Below are 18,701 nucleotides of genomic sequence, written 5' to 3'. Positions count from 1 at the left end.
ATTCGTCGATTGGTTTAGGACAGAATGGACACCAATATCAGGAATTGGCGTTGAAGACTCGAAGCTTTCGTGTTTTTTGTGTTGTATGTATTATGTCTATATGTCTGTGGCTATATCTATTCATAATTTGAAGTTGTTTATCACAGACCACATAGATACTTTTCTTTCTTCCGTGTTGTTTATTGTGTATCAGATTGTCTGTTTACCTACTTTATGTTTTATTTTATGTATATTTAGGGGACTATGGGTTTATTTATAAGTTAATTTTAAAATATGTATTTTTTTATACATGTGTAACTGTTTGTCCCTCAATAAATATAAAAAAAAGACTCACCTGCGTGTTGTGAGCGTAGGGCGGCGGCGGGGTGCCGGGGGGCGGGGTGCCGCGTTCCCACGCCTCCTTCTCGGACAATGTTCCTGCTGAGAATTCACAACAAAAGTATTAATCGACCATTGTGACTATCGTCATTTACTAGAAAAAACGTAACCATTAATTTCTGACCGAGAAATTGTATTTATAAAAAAATTAAAATTCTCAACATTCTAAAAACAATTCTATAGGTAGGAAATGAAACTATTTTTCCGGATTTAAATCGCGTATATTTGTTTTTACAAACAAACCTCTAAAACCTCTAAAATTCTATAGGTTTCACGTTAACCGTTTAGGGAGAACACTCTGAAAGTAGACGTTCGTATATTCAGTACAAAAAATCAAAGGGCCAATTCTCGTTTTAAGATCAATTGTTCACTAAAACTACAAAACGTTACTAGAATCTGTCAGAATTCACATTCTTAATATCGATATCCATATCAAAGAGCGGCCGTACGCTTAGTAGGAGCACGGTCGTAATCTCCGACTGTATAGACGGAGACGGAGAGTCCAACGCAGAGTATTCTGCGGTGGAATTTGCAATCAAAAACGTAAACAATGATGCCAATACCGAAAAAAATTACGAATTGTCCAAATTTGAAATAAATACGTCAAGAAAAATTTCACCAATCGAGTTTTTGATTTAACATTATATTGATTAAACCCTAAAGTAATTCAAACCTTTTGCCTTTACTGAAAAAAAAATTAATATGTTTCAGACAGGAAATTCGTGTGTCGTCTTAAAAAGGTAATTTGCTTTTTTTATTCCCGGACTCGTTCACATTGACTGCAGTTGACACTTGCAGTTGAAATCTAGTCTGCATGCAGTTGATCACGACTGCACGCATTAACTGCAAACATGCTGTCCATATGTTAGTAACCTTAAAAGGTTCTATATAAAGTATTATTGTTAACGACGCGCTCACATACATATACTAGCCTATTTCATTGAGTTTTTTAAATGTTGGGGGTGTATTTAGTTGAGGTACAAAGCGATCGACGGCCCAGCGCCCTCTGCCTGCAGCCGGCAGAGTCTGCGCGCATTTTGCAAAAAGAGTCTGTGTATTATTAAAGAGGAACCCCAGTAGTATTCTTTGGAAATGTGAAGATCAATAAAGAGAACTTACTTCTAGGTAATTCATGGTCTAAATGTTCAGGCGATGACTGGCTCCTCACATGTAGCACGGGCACATTGCCTCTATTGTCAGTCTGAAACACATTATCGGCAATTAGCATCGTTGATGGCATTGTTAGGGTAGCCATGCAGTTTGTTAGTCACGTCATAAAGTTAGTTCGGACGAACACGTACATTCAATAAACGTATTTCTCGTTTTTAAAATTACAGTAATCACATATTATTATTCATGTTTGTATTTTATTACATAAACGTGCACAATGCAATAAAGTTTCGATTAATTTAAACAGTTATTTCTGTATTATCAGATTTTTTAATAGAAATTTTTCAGTTTTGAACAATTTTGTCGTTGTCTATTTATCGTTTTTAAGATTTCGGATGGTACCAGGTACACCATAATTAAGAAAATTAACTTCTCTTAATCAATTATAGGCTGTGGTCTAAATAATTAAATGATTAGACAAACGGGATTTTATGCCTAATTCTGGAGAACAGGCAATAATGTAATAAAACTATACACACTACAATATACATATTGTCTATAATTTTAGAGAAAATACATAATAGAGCTAAAAAGCAGAATGTAAAGTACATAAAGCTGAAATGACACCCAATTACCAACTATACTAATTACATAAGAGAGTCGGAAAGTCCAAGGGCGTTTCCATAAGTTTACAAAATTACTTTTCGAAATTTCGCAAACTTACCAAGCAATGTTCAGAAACCTAGGGCAAAGTAACAGGTCAATGAAAAGTACGTGGCAGTTCACAAAAAGTTTTCAAGAAATTCCTTCCAACAAGGAAACATTCCTCAGTTCCTAACTCTAAGTGTGTAGTATCCAACCCAAAGGAGTACCTGCAAAGGCGGCGGAGGCGCGTTGACCAACGGAAAACTCATTTGCAACGCGATCGAGTTCGGTTGTGGCCCATCCAGTTCCCCGTCCAACGAATGTGACGACTTCCTCATTTGTTTCATATTATCATTGTACGCTGGCATCGATTGGTGCATCGGAAAGTCTGGGTATCTTCTCGCATATTGAGACTGCATTGCCAGTATTGGAGTCGCTGACGTGCAAGGCTTAGGTTTGGATAAGGGATTCATTGGATTCGGAGGACTTAGAGCGTTTCTTTTCGGGCGTTCGATAGATCGGGGAGGCAACGGAGGAGGAGTGACATTGTCTAGACAGGTAGTGGGGACCATAGGCACGGTGTTGTTATGGACGTGACGTCGCCGACTGCTGTCATCCGAATTTTGTCGTACTAAAGGTTGAATGTCTTGCGACTTGTTGTTCATTCGCGCCTGCCGTAAATTTCTTAAGCTCTGTCCTGTGAGATTGCTCAGAGATCTCGGCAGCGCACTGAGAAAACCGGTATTCGGTGGGGGAGAGGTCTTCTCGTGCACAGTTTTGGTTCGTGATGAGAGCCGTGGTGTTGCCGGTACAGGCACGTCGGGCTATAGGAGAGTCAAAGTGCTACATTGGACTATTTACTTGTGTAGTGTGAGAAATAAATGTAATAGAGTGCAATGTTCTGTACAACACTGAAACCATCCCCACATTGTCGGAGGCGAAAGTCGAGAATACATTTTATCTCTTTTCATGCAAATTCGTAATTTCATTCAAAATCATTATTCGTCATCATCCCGCACTACCGAGTCCAATCTTGAGCTTTAATCTACCTTCAGATGTCTCCGCTATTAGTAGTACTTTAGACTAAACGTAGTTTCCAGTACAGAACACGTGGACACCAATGATCATATCTAAAATTTTCCTAGTCCTTTGCTACAGAGCTTGCCGAATTCTTGGGCTACGTTGCCAATATTTTTGGTGTCAAATAACTGACGAATGTCATTCACATTGTCACCAAAATTCAGTTCTATGGCCGTACTAAAAACGTCACTGATATTAACATCTAATGTCTACCAAACGGGTGGCGAAAACACGCGTTTAAACGACCAATAGTGTTCCGTTCGTCTACTTGGCAGGAAACGTAAATAACGAAATCATTTTCTAATACAATATACATCAGCAAACACTCAGACGGTCCACGTGACTAACAGAAGTTACCGCCGCCTCTAAACATATATATATTTTATTAATATAAAATAGACGCACGCTTGACCACAATCTCACCTGAAGTTAAGCGACGCAATGACCAACGATGGTATGCGTTTGTCAAAACAATACCTTTTCACCCTGGCCTTGAATAGCCCTGAAGAGCTATTAGGGCTAATTAGGGTCAATTTGATGTTCGAATTGTTTATTATTTTCGAAAAAAGAGCTGTTTGTATTTTTCGAAAACCACAGAGAGTTCACTAAAGAAGTTTCTTAATATCTCACACACGTTTCCGACAGTGAGACCTAAGACCCTTAAGTCCTGCCGGATAAACAGAAATTCTACAACCTGTCCTGCGCTGTAACGCACTGAAAAAAATATACCTTATTCCAAATATCATTTAGGTACTTCACCGTCAGCGCGTGCCAAACATTTTGGATATTGTTGTATCATTTCTGCGTATTGCTATTATTTACCTGAAATTTGTTGACGTCACACAGGGTACATGCACAAAAACGAACGTGGTACACGAAGGACGCAAGTACGTGACCCGTGGCTTAGTGGACCCATGGGTTAGCAGTTAGTATGGACATAAATTCCACCATAGCATGACATAGTTGACACTCACTTTCGCCTCCTTTACACTTGCGATACAAAAAAAAGTGAACAACGTAAGAGTAAAACCTGTTTTATATAATTTGAGTTCGTTATCTTGAGACCGTGTTTATACATATGTCGTAGTGATCATTCGAAAATATCACCTTCAATAATTAAAACGATGAAATTGGGAAAAGTAACATTTTTGTAAAACGAAATAAAACTACATATTGTTTTTCATGTCCAATAGACTTTCATCTTAATGGCGCTTGTGGCTCACGCCACGTACATGTTGTTAAAATCTATTCTGGAGGTTTCCGAAAATTACTTTTTCAGTTACGTAGGTACGTTTTATATTTTAATGTGCTACTACAAGAATAAGGAAACTATTTTTACAGTTTTTTTATTTAAATCTGACATGAATGACAACAAATCTGTCTCTGTTATAATGTTATTGTTGACTATAACCGTTAACCAATAAACCAAAACGAAAAGGCCGTTTTCGACACCAGTAGTATTTAAGATTGATATTAACTACCTGTGGGTTTCAAATATTAGAATAGACATTATTCCAATTCCATAAAGCACATAGTAGTTTAAAATATGTGACTCACGACAATAAAATGAGAAAGAGAACGTAACGTAGCGCTCTCTCACAGCTATTAAATACTTGCGTTCGCACGACGCAACTCTACAGAATAAGAACTGCAGGTTAGCTAGTTCTTCGATAACGAACTATATATTGCGTAACACTGACAACCTCTATCTAAAATTATTGACTGAAGAAATGGTCAACGATAAACCATAAAAAATATAAAATCACAACCGAAATTTGTATTTTGAAATCAATTTGCGCATAAAAATAATTGTTAATGTTAATTTCCCGTTCGGCTATCTAAAAAGGATATTAAGTGTACGACATCGTTCTATTAACACAATTACATGTTACATAAAAAATTTGCGTTTCGTCTACAATTTGTGTTCTTATTTTTTGTAACGCAAGTGTAATTTTTACGAACACTGATAAAGATACACAAATAATGGTACTTTGCTCACACAGAATACGAAGTCGTTGCGAATTAAACCTTACGCTCGCCAATAACACGTTGCAATTTCGCAACTTCGACTCTGGTTCGGTGTGTTCAAAATATTTACCGAAAACTACAAGCTATTCCCAAATCAATAACGCACCCTATATCATTCGTTTAGAGCAAACTGTCGAATGACACTAATTTGGAGTATTTTTCGTAGTGTGGCGACACTGCGCACCTTGATTTGGCAATAGCTCTTAAAAGACAAAATGTTGATACGCGTCTATTGAACTGGAAAAAGAAAATCGGCTGCAACGAAATAAAATAGCCGCTAACTAATTATAATTGTAAGTTAACTAACATCGAATTCACTGTGGACATTTACTACAGTGTATTTACGCAAATTCTGCAGCATGTTTACTTGACGTATTGACTACCACACATACCGTACCGCGAGAGTCTCTTGCAGTCCACTACTGGGCATAGGTCTCTGAACAGAAGAGCATTGGCCACAACAAATTGCCATGTTTAGTACCTTTAAGACCATCTTCGTCCACATATTCGTTTCTCATTCGGTGAAATTATGAACAAAAATAAGCCATGAATGCTTTGAAATACATTCATTATCATCATCATTAACTCATTCACACGTCCCACTGCTGGGCACGGGTCTCTCCTCTAAGGAGAGGGTTTAGGCTGTAGTCCGCCAAGCTGGCTCAACGTGCGTTGGGGACTTCACAAATTTTCCATGGGTTGCGACATATATTCCCAAAACCAATTCCGAACTTCAGAACTGGAAATCCAGAGAACGCGTTTCGTAAACCTCTGAACATCAGACTGGGTTACAAGTTATATAAATAGGAGGCTCTCATTCAAGTTAAAACTAAACATGTATTTTATTTAAAATTTAGGTGGGCAGGTAGGTAATCAATAAGTCTTTCACACACCTACTAATCTACAGTAATAGACAACAAATAAATATATGTAAAAAATAATATATAAGAACAATCACCTGAGCACCCATAATATTGTCAATCTCGTGTTGTAATGTTGAACAGCGTTGTTGGGCTGATTCCAATAGAGCTTGTTTTCGTACATCTGGCACTTTCGTTAATTCATCTGGGAAAAGTATGAAAAACCATAATATTTAATACAAAATCTTAAAACGTTGCGCAGAAACGACACTACGAGAATAAAAAAAAAACAAACTAGAGTTTACTTAAAGCGAAATAGAGACGTTTAATGAATCAACATCTTTTTAACCGACTTTAAGAAAAGGAGGAGATTCTTAATTTGAATGTTTTTTTGGGTGTATGTTACACAGTTATTCCGGCATTTGTGAACCAATTTTGATGTTGCTTTTTTGTTTGAAAGAGGGTACCTCAGTGTTAGTTCCATGTAAATTTGAAGAAAATGTTCCACCTTTAAGAATGGCAAACTAGGGGATAAATCAGGTTTCGTGCAATTTCTGGTCTTGTTTTAGTACTCTCTACTGAGATTATTGTCTTTATTTATCTCTTGTAGCCTAAATAGGAGGTAGGCCGAAAACCAGTGCTAAGCAACTTCTGACTGTCACTGAAGACTTAGCGTGTCCCCAACACATATCTTAATTATTCTTTCTACTCCTGTACTTTAAACCAGTTTCATAAAACATATCACAAACCAAAATTCTATTAATACCTCAAAATGTTACATAATAGGCAAAAAAACATAAAATATTAAATATGACGCTACTCAAACGCTCTACTCCCTCCTGATTGGTTAAAATATAGGCGGTACTTGGCCAATCACGGACACTTCTATTCTATCTCTTTGGTTTTTGTTTTGTAGCGTTTGTTAGGCTTTCGTTTGAGTTTACTGCCATGGATTGTTGACAAAAAATACATTAAATATTAGTTGCGTTTCATTATTGTAATTTACTTGTAGAAAATGTATAATTAGGTCTTAAAATCTCGTACCGATTATTAACATGGTACTCGACTTTAAAAACCCTAATTGAGCAAAGATTGCATCACTATTTTAACATTTTTTGATGTTTGATTTACTTTATTATGTATTTAATGCGTGTGGAAATAAATGGTTTAAATAGTTTATGACTTCTCACAGTGGTTTAAAGTTCCGGATATAAACAAAGAAGGTCAAAACGTACTCCTCAAATCCCTGATGTATGTCTGTTCTTTCTCGAGCATCTGTCGCACGGTGTGAGCTTTGGCCATCTCCAGCTGCCGGAGCTTTTCGGGCTGCAAATATACAAACATTAATATTAAACATAACGTGACATACAAGTAGACATCGTCAAATATATAATTATTTTTCACTTATTTATTTCGTACATACAGCCATTTTTACGGGATTGTCTCGATACAATAGTGTGACATTTATATTTATTTATATAAAATAATAATTATTCTAATTAATAATAATTAATAAATGGGTATTCTATTGAACCATAACAACAAATAATAATAAAAATAATCCACTAAGTACACTACTACAGAGAGTATAACCCTTATGAATTCGCTCTCAAAACAAGTAAAAATGTCTACCACTTCATCTACTCGATTCAGCGTGTGTATGGTGCACGTAAGAGGCTCTTGTTGAGTAAATTAGTCCTTGTAGTCGCACTATGTTAAATTATACTCCTAAACTACTTGCATGACAATCTTAATAGAATGAATATTAAAAATTACATCAATTGTTGACAACAACACACTGACAATACAATATCGTCTATTGTTTAAACGCTTGTGCGGTGAACGTGGTATTTCATAACAATAATTTTTACTAACTGCCTTCGTGACCAAACGGTTACGAAACTCGTCTGCCACGCAGAAGGTCCAGGTTCGATTCCCGAGCCGGGAGAAATATTTATATGGCCTATATTTCTCTAGTGAGTTTCGTTTGGGTGTAATATGTCCCGAGAGTAAAGAGGTCCCGACCTCTGCGTGGCAGACCAGCAGGCATCGTGACAATTTTACGACGTCCTGTTTTTACAATTAATTCAACATGCGCAAAGATTTCTTCGTAATTGAAACACAAACATAAGGCTCCAATTGGATCATATTAAACCTTAACGGTTTTTTTTATAAATTATCTGTAAAAAATACTTAAAATGTGTAACAATTTTTATGAACTAAGAGAATCCCTTTATTATTATGAATTATACACAATGTATTCTCAAAAAAAAAAAATTCTCCTCCTCGATCGATATTCAAAAATAATATACTTTTTAAAAAAAATACCACTTTCAACAAAATTAACTTTTCTTCCGTATTTCTCACGTCGTCTTGTAAAAAGATATTATAACTTGAAGGCCGTAGCGTCTCTCAACCTTCTGTAATCGAGAACTAATAATAATAATAATAATAGAAACCACTGTATTGAATCGCACACCGCGCACCGCATGCGCACGCCTGCATCCGACCTTGCCAATCCTCTAGTGCTACAACAGCTGTTTACACATCAATAGAGACCGCTTCGACTCACGGTTACTGTAGTTAACACGTCGTACAAAGCTACTAAGTTATCTGTAAAAATAGTGTTAACGCCTGTTTCTACACAGTATTGTTTGCTTTTAACGTATTCAACTTGACGGCAATTACGTTGATGGCAATGTTACTAAGCAATGTTAAATAAAGTTCAGTGCAAATACTTCAAAATGACCGTTAATTATAACAGATGACGAAAAATCTTTTACTCAATAATACAATTTTGTACACCTTACGTACGCATGCACGCACGCGCAAACGGACTACGCTTGCGCGGTAACCTATCACAAACTCGAATTTCTTTTTTCCGAAATATCGTTTTTCCAATTGTCATTACACCGAAAACTAAATTATAACGAAACTGTTGTTCTTTCAGGATATGTTGGATGTTTATCGCAAAGACACGATTAGGTTCGGTTAGGCGTCGTGGTGAATGTTGAGATTGGCGAGAGGGAAACAAGGGGGATTTTAGTGGGGTAGGCCCTCCAGTCTGGAGGGAGAGTCCCCACATAACCCCTGAGTCTCCCTGGGCTCAGGCGTATCCACAAAGATTCCCCCCCCCGTCAAAAAAAAAAGGTTAAGCTGGGTTTTAAAGAAAAAACATTTTCCTCTTAAAATTACTTTCGAAGTTATGAAAATTTGAGCAAACGTTATTTCTGGAAAATGTAATTTCGGACTACTGTCTACTGAACCTACGTACATACATTTAATGGTATTTTATTTATTATCTTCATTAAACTAAACTCAAACTAGGATGACCCCGTGACACTGCATTTGACGTTTGTCATAGGGTGGAGGCAAAGTCGATAGGGTAATAATAATAATAGCGCACACACTCAACATAGCCCCACACTAGGGAAACCCTGTAACGCGGGTGCCATGGACACACACATAGACAACCACAAATTACACCCAAACTCGTGAGAGAAATAAATGTAGGCCATACAAATATTTCTTCCAGCCCGGGAATCGAACCTGGGACCTCTGCGTGGCAGTCCGGCATGGTAACCGTTCTGCCACGAAGGCAGTTAGAGGCAGTTAAAGTGTTAGTGTATTTGATTTTTGAAGCTTATAGTTTTATACTTCTGACGTATTCTGAACGATGTATAGATATGTGAAGTGTTTTTGTATTATATTGAAGACATAAAACGCACAACCATAATTCAAATGCAATTTCAATAGATATTTAAGAAGTAAAAAAAAATCAATTCTTTCATTTATAGGTTTCAAAAAAGGAATAACACTGACATGTCAATTCAATGCCTATGATTAAAATTCATACCTTAAGAATTAATACCCGCATTATACATTTATTCCTAAATTATCGATTTTTTTCCATCGATATACTTCATCTCTAGCAAATGCAGTGTAGTGACCGATAAGCATAACCTTTGCACGTAGTTGTATAAAACTTATGAATTTAAAAAAAAAATTCTTTTCGCTAATTTCTCACAAATAAATACTGATCTGGTATTATTTTTACTTTAATTTAATGTATTTATTTAAACAAAGGCTTTCATTTAAAAACGAGGCTTATAAAAATATTTTATGAAATGCGTAAATTAGTACACGTCGTGACAGGTTACAGGGGTCATCCTACATTATTTGAAGTATAATTTAACTCTGAAACGTTTACCAGAAGCTCTAGTTTCAATATTAGTATTAGTATTTTATCTTTTTTTATATAATACCAAGTGACGGAACGAATAAGTCATGTGCCTGGTTATAAGAGACACGCCCATCCATATAACAGTTGTTGTGCTACTCAGAGCTTTAAATCGCAAAGATCTTAAGGGCACTGCCACTACGCCCGTCCCCCTGAGACATAAGTTGAGAAGTTCCATATGCCTGTAATTTCACCTGCACCCTTACCCTTCCAAACCGGAACGCAGTAATGCTCTCACTACTGCTTGGCGGCAGAAATAGGTAAGGTGGCACTACTTCCCTGGACGAACTCTTTCACAAGGAGCTCTACTGCTACTATATGAAATGGTTTTATTTGGCTCCGCAGCATATTGAGATAATATGGCAATTTCTGTCTTATTTACGTAAAGATCGGTCTGTAATATTACAACAGACAATGACACTAATTACCCAGTTTTAAATTAGAGAAATCCCTTGTACGATAAATATCTGACCAAACATCGGAGGCACTAGAACCGCGTTTCCTTAACAAAAGAGACTCATTTCTGGCATTATAAAAACAAAGATGATTTTGTAATGTTTGTTTTCTATTACATGAGATATGAGTTCACTCTTAATTACAATAAAAACCGTTAAAGTCGCCTAAGATATTTAACATGGCACTATACATGTCGAAACATGTGGAAACACAAATGGAGGCAGTGTATGTGCAAGCTGCCCGATGGGTCCAGAGAAGGTTGATAAATGCTGGGCTTGTACATCAAGTTCAGAAACAAACAAAATTTAATTGGTTCAACCGGGAATCCCAGAACCGTCGATATCATTAATTGCATGTGTAATTTATCGTACCATGGCTATTAACTTTCATATTATTGTAATAAGATGTTATTTTCGCCACCGTAACTGAGTAGCATTGTACCGACGATGTCAACCCATCTGGTCTTATGTAACTTGCGTCAAACGGAGTAAACATGTGACATGTGTAATGGTGTGTTATACATATGTATTTTACAGGTTAAACGCTAATTCGGCCTAAATTTGTTTGACCTAGGCAAAAACTATTCAATAAATAATAAAGTCTAATCGGGATTCAGATTAAACTGTGACTTGTTTACCTTAAATTCGGGTGAGTTTTCAGACCTGATTGAAATTATGCGCATCCCGCGCATTCATATGATTCGTTTGTTCGCTCAAACTGACGTATTTGGATTGTCGCTTTTAGAAGACATCGTTATGAGCTGGCTGATACGGTGAGCCACATCAAGTAGTAGTGAAATTACCTATGTCGAAATGTTTACGCCGTCAAATTAATTACCACCTACCACCACTGTGGCCCCGATTGCAGACGCAACTTGATTGGTGTTAACTAACTGTTTAGCTTAAAACTCAGCCTGACCTTCGGCGCTGAATGTCAGATTTTACATATCTTGGAAGATTTTTAATGAACATCTAATAAAGGATCCATTTTTTCTTCCATACAACTTGGGCCCAATGATGAACCTCAGGAACTATCATATCATTAAAAAAAACATTATATTTTAAAATAAAAAAATACGGCAAATTCATAAAAAAAAAACAAAGTAGAATTCAGTAATCACTTGTGCATACCACTTAAAATTATCATTCAAACATGTAAATCACTGGCAACACGATAATTATAGATGGCAATGTCTATGCTTCAAATAGCAGGTATTCAGCTATCGGGATTGTTTAAAAAATAGGTCTAATCGTCTTAATATATTTCTTTTATAATTCATTCATTACGAGTCCATTTATAAATTATTATAATATATAAAAAGGCTGGCTAAAAGACTATGTCCCGAGCTGTTAAACCATTGAAATGTTATGGACACGGTCGACACGTCAACGTCATAGACATGCTTCGTTTGATTCGCGTGTCTGGAGTATTACTATTTGTGTTATTCTATTATATACACCACAGACGTTTGGATATTCTTTACGGACATTCTCTCGATCGAACCCGATTAATATCTACAATGAAAGCCGTCAAATCACGACAATTCCGGATTGCCAAGCAGAGGTCCCAGGTTCGATTCCCGGGCCGAGAGAAATATTTGTATTACCTACATTTATTTCTCTCGTGAGTTTGGGTGTCATTTGTGGTTGTCTATGTGTCCATGGCACCCGCGACACAGGGTTTCCCTAGTGCAGGGCTATGTTGAGTGTGTGCGTTATTATTATTATTATTATTATAACAATAATTATTAAAATAATATTGATTTGGAAAATAATGAGAATAATAATTATAAGAATATTGTTCTAATAATAATTATTAGAATAATAATAATTTACGTTTCTTCGAACGCTGAATCATTTATTCATATAATTGTAGATTAAATTTTCTATATAATTTTAGAAATTTTTTGACATAAGTTGTACCTTGGTACATAATTGGGTTTAAAAATAAAGGTATCCTTTCTGACGCTAAACAGTAATGTGAACGTTACCGCGTTTCAGGTTTTGAAGGATAAAGATGCTGGTGAAATTACAGACACGTGAGACTTGTCAACTTTATGTCCCATGGTGCGGGCGCAGTGGCAGTGCTTCCCAGATATTTGCGATTTAAAGCAATGAGTGGCACTGCAACTGTAATGGGTAGGCGTGTCGCTTACCGCCAGACGCATGACTTGTACGTGTCGTCACTTGATATCATCAAAAAAAAGTCAAACTGACTACGAGACGGTTGAGCCTCTGGCCTTAATTGATGCCACGCGCGCGGTTGTACATAGCAGTACATGTACGGTGACATGTAGCAGTTAGCACTCACATTGACAGGGAAGGGCGCAGTGATGGGAGTCTTGTGTCTGGACGCGTTCTGCTGGACGGTGAGCATAGTCGTCGGGTTGGCTGTAACATGCACAAGGTTACACTACAGGGTGTCTACTTCACTATATTTTGTAAAATTTAGCTTAATTAGAATGACAGGTCGGCAAAATTAAGACGACGTAAATTTCGATTATTCGAAACCGGCCGGGTCGAAGGATTTTTCTAAGTGTTTGATCTGTGTTAATAATTATAACAAACTAGTGGCGTGATTTCACAAAAATGTAATTGACTATCATGGTGGTAAAACATCCTGACAATCAAAATAAAGTGAATTACAATTAATTAAATCTACATCTATATATATATATATATATATATATAAATTAAAGCGACATCTATAGTCAGGTGCTGGTAGCTGTACAGGTACAGGGCCAAGAGCACGTCAAGCTTGACACTTAAGATTTAAATCCAACTCTACGCCTCATAAGATAAAAACGGTCCAAAGTTCAAAGTGTCAAACTTGACCTGCTCTTAACTGTACCTGGATGAGTGAAGAAATAGATTTCTCACAGATGGCGCTACGGCAAAAAGTCACTAAAAACCAAAAAGCAAAGATTTGCAACAAGCACATAGAAATATCCGTAAGGTCCGCTGGTTCGTTCCGTGGCTTAGTTGGCATAGCGTCTAGCACGGTTTGCTAGACGACGCTGATTCTAATTCAGCCGCACCGAGGAAATTTTTTCGAAGAGTTCGATATTTGTATTAATAATTACAACACAATAATTACTTTTAATATTTACGTTAAAACCGATTAACATACGTTGGAATTTATAATTCACTAAAAAATACTATTAATGTTTATTTTCATAAGTTAACACGATTAAGTTACGTCAGTCGGAACAAAGGTTGTCATGAAACACATCGAAAATATAGAGTCGATCAACCCATTCAGTCTATAAATAATTTGACGACAATTTTTAAAACGTCAAATTTACTTTGGGTTTTTTAACGTGTATTTTTGATAATTTTTTATCCAACATATTATTTAGGTATACATGGTTACATCTATGGAAATTAAACTGAAAATTGAAAATACTGGCGCCACACCTAAATGCCATAATTCATGAGACGAACCCTATTAATGAATCGTATGAGTGGATTTCAAATATTACCGTGATATTATAATTATAACACCGACTTAAAAAAGGATAGTTCAGTCGATATATTTTAACATCGATTCTCGATGTGCTGTTCTAATTGTTGGTGTCCCATCACTGGTTCATGACGTTTGACATGAGTCATTCTAATCAAGCTTAATTTCACAGACTATATTGATCTGGTTTGAATATGGAAAAGTAAAGGAGTACTGTGCTCGCGCAGGGCCTAAGTGAAAGTTTCGTCTCAGAAGTGGCAGCGTATACTTACCTAAATTTCAAGCAGGTAAAACACATGGAGCCGATAACACCTCCCTCTGAATCTCCGGAATTATTGTATTGTATTTTTTTTTATATTTTTGATAGGCAACTAGCAATTTCTTTATTACGGTAGTGTATTTAAGAAGAATAGTTTTGTAATTGTACGTAAATACATAACTATTTGCATTATTTTTAAGAGAGGTATTATTTACTCTGCATGTGTTACATGAAGTTTAGGTAACTATGATTTACCTTTTCCGATACATGCTTATAAGTTATTATAAGATTAATGGCGTAAATTATAATTTGGACGAAAGGGAATTACTCACATCACAACATAGAACACGAAATTCTGCATCCCGACTACACTTCCGGACACATAATTCGGGCCGCCTTGCAATTTTATTTTTAAAGGGCTAAATACAAATATATTGTTACATCGAAGAAATTTTACAGGTTTTACAAATTCAAATTTTCAACAAGGACATATGACCTTTAGTATATTATTTATAAGTTTAGAATACCAGAGTCGTAGATCTAACTCTTAGATCTATGTTGAGTGTGTGCGTTATTATTATTAATAATCTTAAGGCTAAAAATGCAATACTGAAAATGCAAGGTGGCTCGTGTAACGTGTCCGGGAGTGTATGTCAAAATTGTCAAATGTCTACTTTTTTATTAATGTTTGTAACGATTTAGCAAATCGCCTGTACACGGTACGTCGTATACCACCGGGGATTTGACAGGGTACTTAAGCACGCCTTTAAGGAACCTCTTTCATGGAACCCAGAAATGGAATACGTTTGTCGATATGAGTTGTCAGTGCAAGCATTCTTGCACCACAAAAACACGGCAAGATACGCACCTCGGATCATATGTACAACTTGTTGGTGCGTGTGTTCGCGCACCGGGACCGCGTCGACGCAGAGGATACGGTCACCCGAGCGCAGCCCCGCGCGCCACGCCGCGCCGTGCTCTTTCACCGACTGGACGTACACGGGCTTGTCGCCTGTAACATGTTGATCAGGTACTACTTACAAACAACCCGAATTAACTGAATCGAGTGGACGGTGAAGTTTTTTATTTGGTTAAAAGGCTATTTCAAAAGTTTTGTGCCTTTTCCAACGTGCAGATTTCGTCACGATGTACTTCTTCACCATTAGCGAGAAACACGGCTACTAAACAATCATCCTCGTAGTGCTCATTAACGCTCAAAAAGTGGTACCAACCGGAGACTTTCATGCCATATCCGTGCTCGTCGCGCACGATGGTGACGGTGAGGATCTCCCCCTCCGCCGCCCCACCCACGCCCTCTACTCCGCCCAGCATCACCTGGAAACAATAACAAACATTGGTTACAATGTCTTGAACAGTGGTTAGGTTTAAAAGCGTTCTTGTAACATATTGTAGACGTTTATTCAACATTGTAGTGTTTGATGAATAACCTGCATACCCAATCATGTTTGAGAGTGAGAATTCTTCTTTGAGACTCTATACAACCTCAAATGGCTTTGGTTGATTCCGCATAATAGTGAAGGTGTTGAATCAATCACTTGAAAATAAATATATAGTAAAATTGAGGATATACACCACAGATATACGTCTAAATAGACGCCGCAAGTGTACGTACTTCGCATGCCCAAAGTAAGTGAAATTCACTTAGTTGCCGCTGCTACACTTCAAAACGCGCTCGACCGTTATCGTAGATAAACACCACTCGAAAACGCGTAAAATGCATAATTGTGACATTACATAGGGCGCACTATAAGTTTCCGAAACTGACCACTTACATAAACAATATTTAAAAAGTATTACAACATTTGAAAATGGAACTCTGGCTGTAGAATAGTTTTTGTTTGTAGAAACAAATGTGGCGTCATTTTAGAAGTTGCTTGTCTACATCACCATGAATTTAACTCATGAAAATTTTCGTAGTATGATTTTCGACTTTGAGGGTCGTATTCCAGAACTCTACTCAATACTCAAGTCAGGGCTTGAGTATCAAGTACAAGACTTGAGTATGATTTCTAGAATACGACTCTAAGTGTAATTTAACAGCTCAGCGGAGTTTCACTCGGCTTCAAACTGATTTTGGCGATGAAGCACTGCAAGACGACTATTTATAGCTGGTTTACAGAATTCAAACGTGGTCGTGTGAATCTCAGTGACGAATTTCGTGATGGTCGCCCATCCACTGCTGTGAACAACAAAAACATTGATGCTGTGCGCCGTATGATCAAAACAGACAGGCATGTGACATACCATGAGAATCGGGCATCATTAGGCATAGGCACGAGTCAAATACAGTCAATACTACACAAATATTTGGGTGTGAAAAAGCTGTGCTCTCGGTGGATCCCACACAATTTGACTGGGGCTCAAAAAACGGATCGCGTCACTTGGTGCAATGCCATGCTTACCAGATTCAACGAAGGGGTGTCAAATTTGGTGTGGGACATAGTAACTGGTGACGAAACATGGATTTATAGTTACGATCCCAAAACAAAGCAGCAATCGAGCCTATGGGTCTTTCGAGATGAGCCGAAACCAACCAAAGTGGCGCGCGTACAAAGTGCCTCTAAGCGGATGATTGCTTCTTTTTTAAATAAAACAGGACACGTGGCTACTGTTGCTTTGGAGAATCGTTGTACCGTGAAAAGTGATTGGTACATGACCATTTGTTTGCCGGAAGTTATTGACAAACTCCGTAAAAATAGCCGTGAACACCGTATCATCTTGCACCACGATAATGCCAGTTCTCACACGGCCAGCCCGACGTATGAATTTGAAGGTGAACAACGTTGACCTTATAAGCCATCCCGCGTACAGTCCCGACCTGCCACTTTGTGACTTTTATTTATTTCCAAAAATTGAGAACCAGTTACGCGGTCAACGATTTTCATCGCCTGAAGAGGCTGTCGAAGTTTATGAAAAACCTGTTTCAGAGATTGTCAAGGAGTGGCATAAATGTTTACAAAATTGGTTCATTCGTATGAAAAAGTGCATTAACGAAAATTATTCTATTTAGAATAATTTTTGTTCAAGTATTTTTCGTTTGTAAAAAAAAATAAATTCTGAAATAAAGCCAATGTCCCTGCCGTTCGACCCAAGCAAAACGAATCGTGTTAGTACGGGAAAAAAACCAATTCGAGCTAAGGTAGTATAGACTCTTAAACATTACATTTGAAACACAAAATACCGTAGTTTGTGTAATCCATTACACAGTATCGATGCCACAGATAGACTATCATCAAAAACCTATAACAGTTTCCTTTCGACGTCATGCAACAAGTTGTCATCGTAGATTATTAAAGTGAACAGGAACTGTACACAAGCATGAAGTACGTACAGGTAAATGTACGTTCGCGAGTTCATTCCCGAAATGGAAGTTACATAACACATCTCAAGTTTACGTTACAATCATATAAACAGGAAACGGCGTTCCAAATTAGACTCGTAGGTATTCAAATGAAAATATGCTGTTTCACTTTGAAATAAACTCTTATGAAATAGGGGGGAAGCATGTACGTAGTTTTAATTTTGTCAACTGTCTCCGTGGCCGAACGGTTACCACGTTGGACTGTCACGCACGCAGAGGTCCGGGTTCGAATCCCGGTCCGGGAAAAATATTTGTATAGCCCATATTTATTTCCCTCGTCAGTTTGGGTGCAATTTGCGGTTGTTTACGTATGTGTCCGTGGCACCCGCGTATGCATTTAAAAAAATATATATCAAATTAAATACGATACAAGTAAGGTAAATAAACTATTGCCCAAACAAAGAAGATGAATGTAGAAAGTTTTCAAGTTTGGTTTTTTTAAATAACATCAAGTGACAGTAAGCTACACGCCTGTCCATAACAGTCGCAGTGCCACTCAGAACACTGCCACTGCGCCCATCACCCTGAGACATAAATTGACAAGTCCCATGCGCCTGTAATTTCACAGATACCCTTACCCTTCTAAACCGGAACGCAGTAATACTCACAATACTGCTTGGTGGCAGAAATAGATGAGGTGGCAGTACTGCCCTGGACTCTCTCACAACAACAACACACAACTCTCACAAGGAACTCTACTGCTACTAACAACACAGAATGGTTTGACAGCTACATACCCAAATACACCCATAGAGGGAGTCATGGCGCTCACTTAATACGGAAACGCATTAAAAGCTATAT

The 18,701-nt window shown here is 37.3% G+C and overlaps 1 protein-coding gene across 1 annotated transcript in view; it reads right to left on the bottom strand.

Annotated features, from left to right (window-relative positions):
- LOC113228758 overlaps positions 1–18,701 on the bottom strand; it is a 53,550-nt gene that overhangs the window by 13,526 nt on the left and 21,323 nt on the right. The window contains exons 2-9 of the mRNA XM_026462122.1: positions 15,751–15,853; positions 15,387–15,530; positions 13,108–13,187; positions 7,337–7,427; positions 6,200–6,306; positions 2,361–2,957; positions 1,498–1,579; positions 335–420 (exon numbers count right to left, since the gene is read on the bottom strand). Of these exons, the coding sequence (XP_026317907.1) occupies positions 335–420; positions 1,498–1,579; positions 2,361–2,957; positions 6,200–6,306; positions 7,337–7,427; positions 13,108–13,187; positions 15,387–15,530; positions 15,751–15,853 (1,290 nt within the window). The remainder of the gene's footprint in view (positions 1–334; positions 421–1,497; positions 1,580–2,360; positions 2,958–6,199; positions 6,307–7,336; positions 7,428–13,107; positions 13,188–15,386; positions 15,531–15,750; positions 15,854–18,701) is intronic.

Source organism: Hyposmocoma kahamanoa, unplaced genomic scaffold (genome assembly GCF_003589595.1).
Source record: "Hyposmocoma kahamanoa isolate Upper Pololo Valley unplaced genomic scaffold, ASM358959v1 240, whole genome shotgun sequence".
Lineage (NCBI taxonomy): Eukaryota > Metazoa > Arthropoda > Insecta > Lepidoptera > Cosmopterigidae > Hyposmocoma > Hyposmocoma kahamanoa.
Note: the sequence above shows the minus strand (reverse complement) of the source record. Positions and strands in the feature narration are given on the sequence as shown.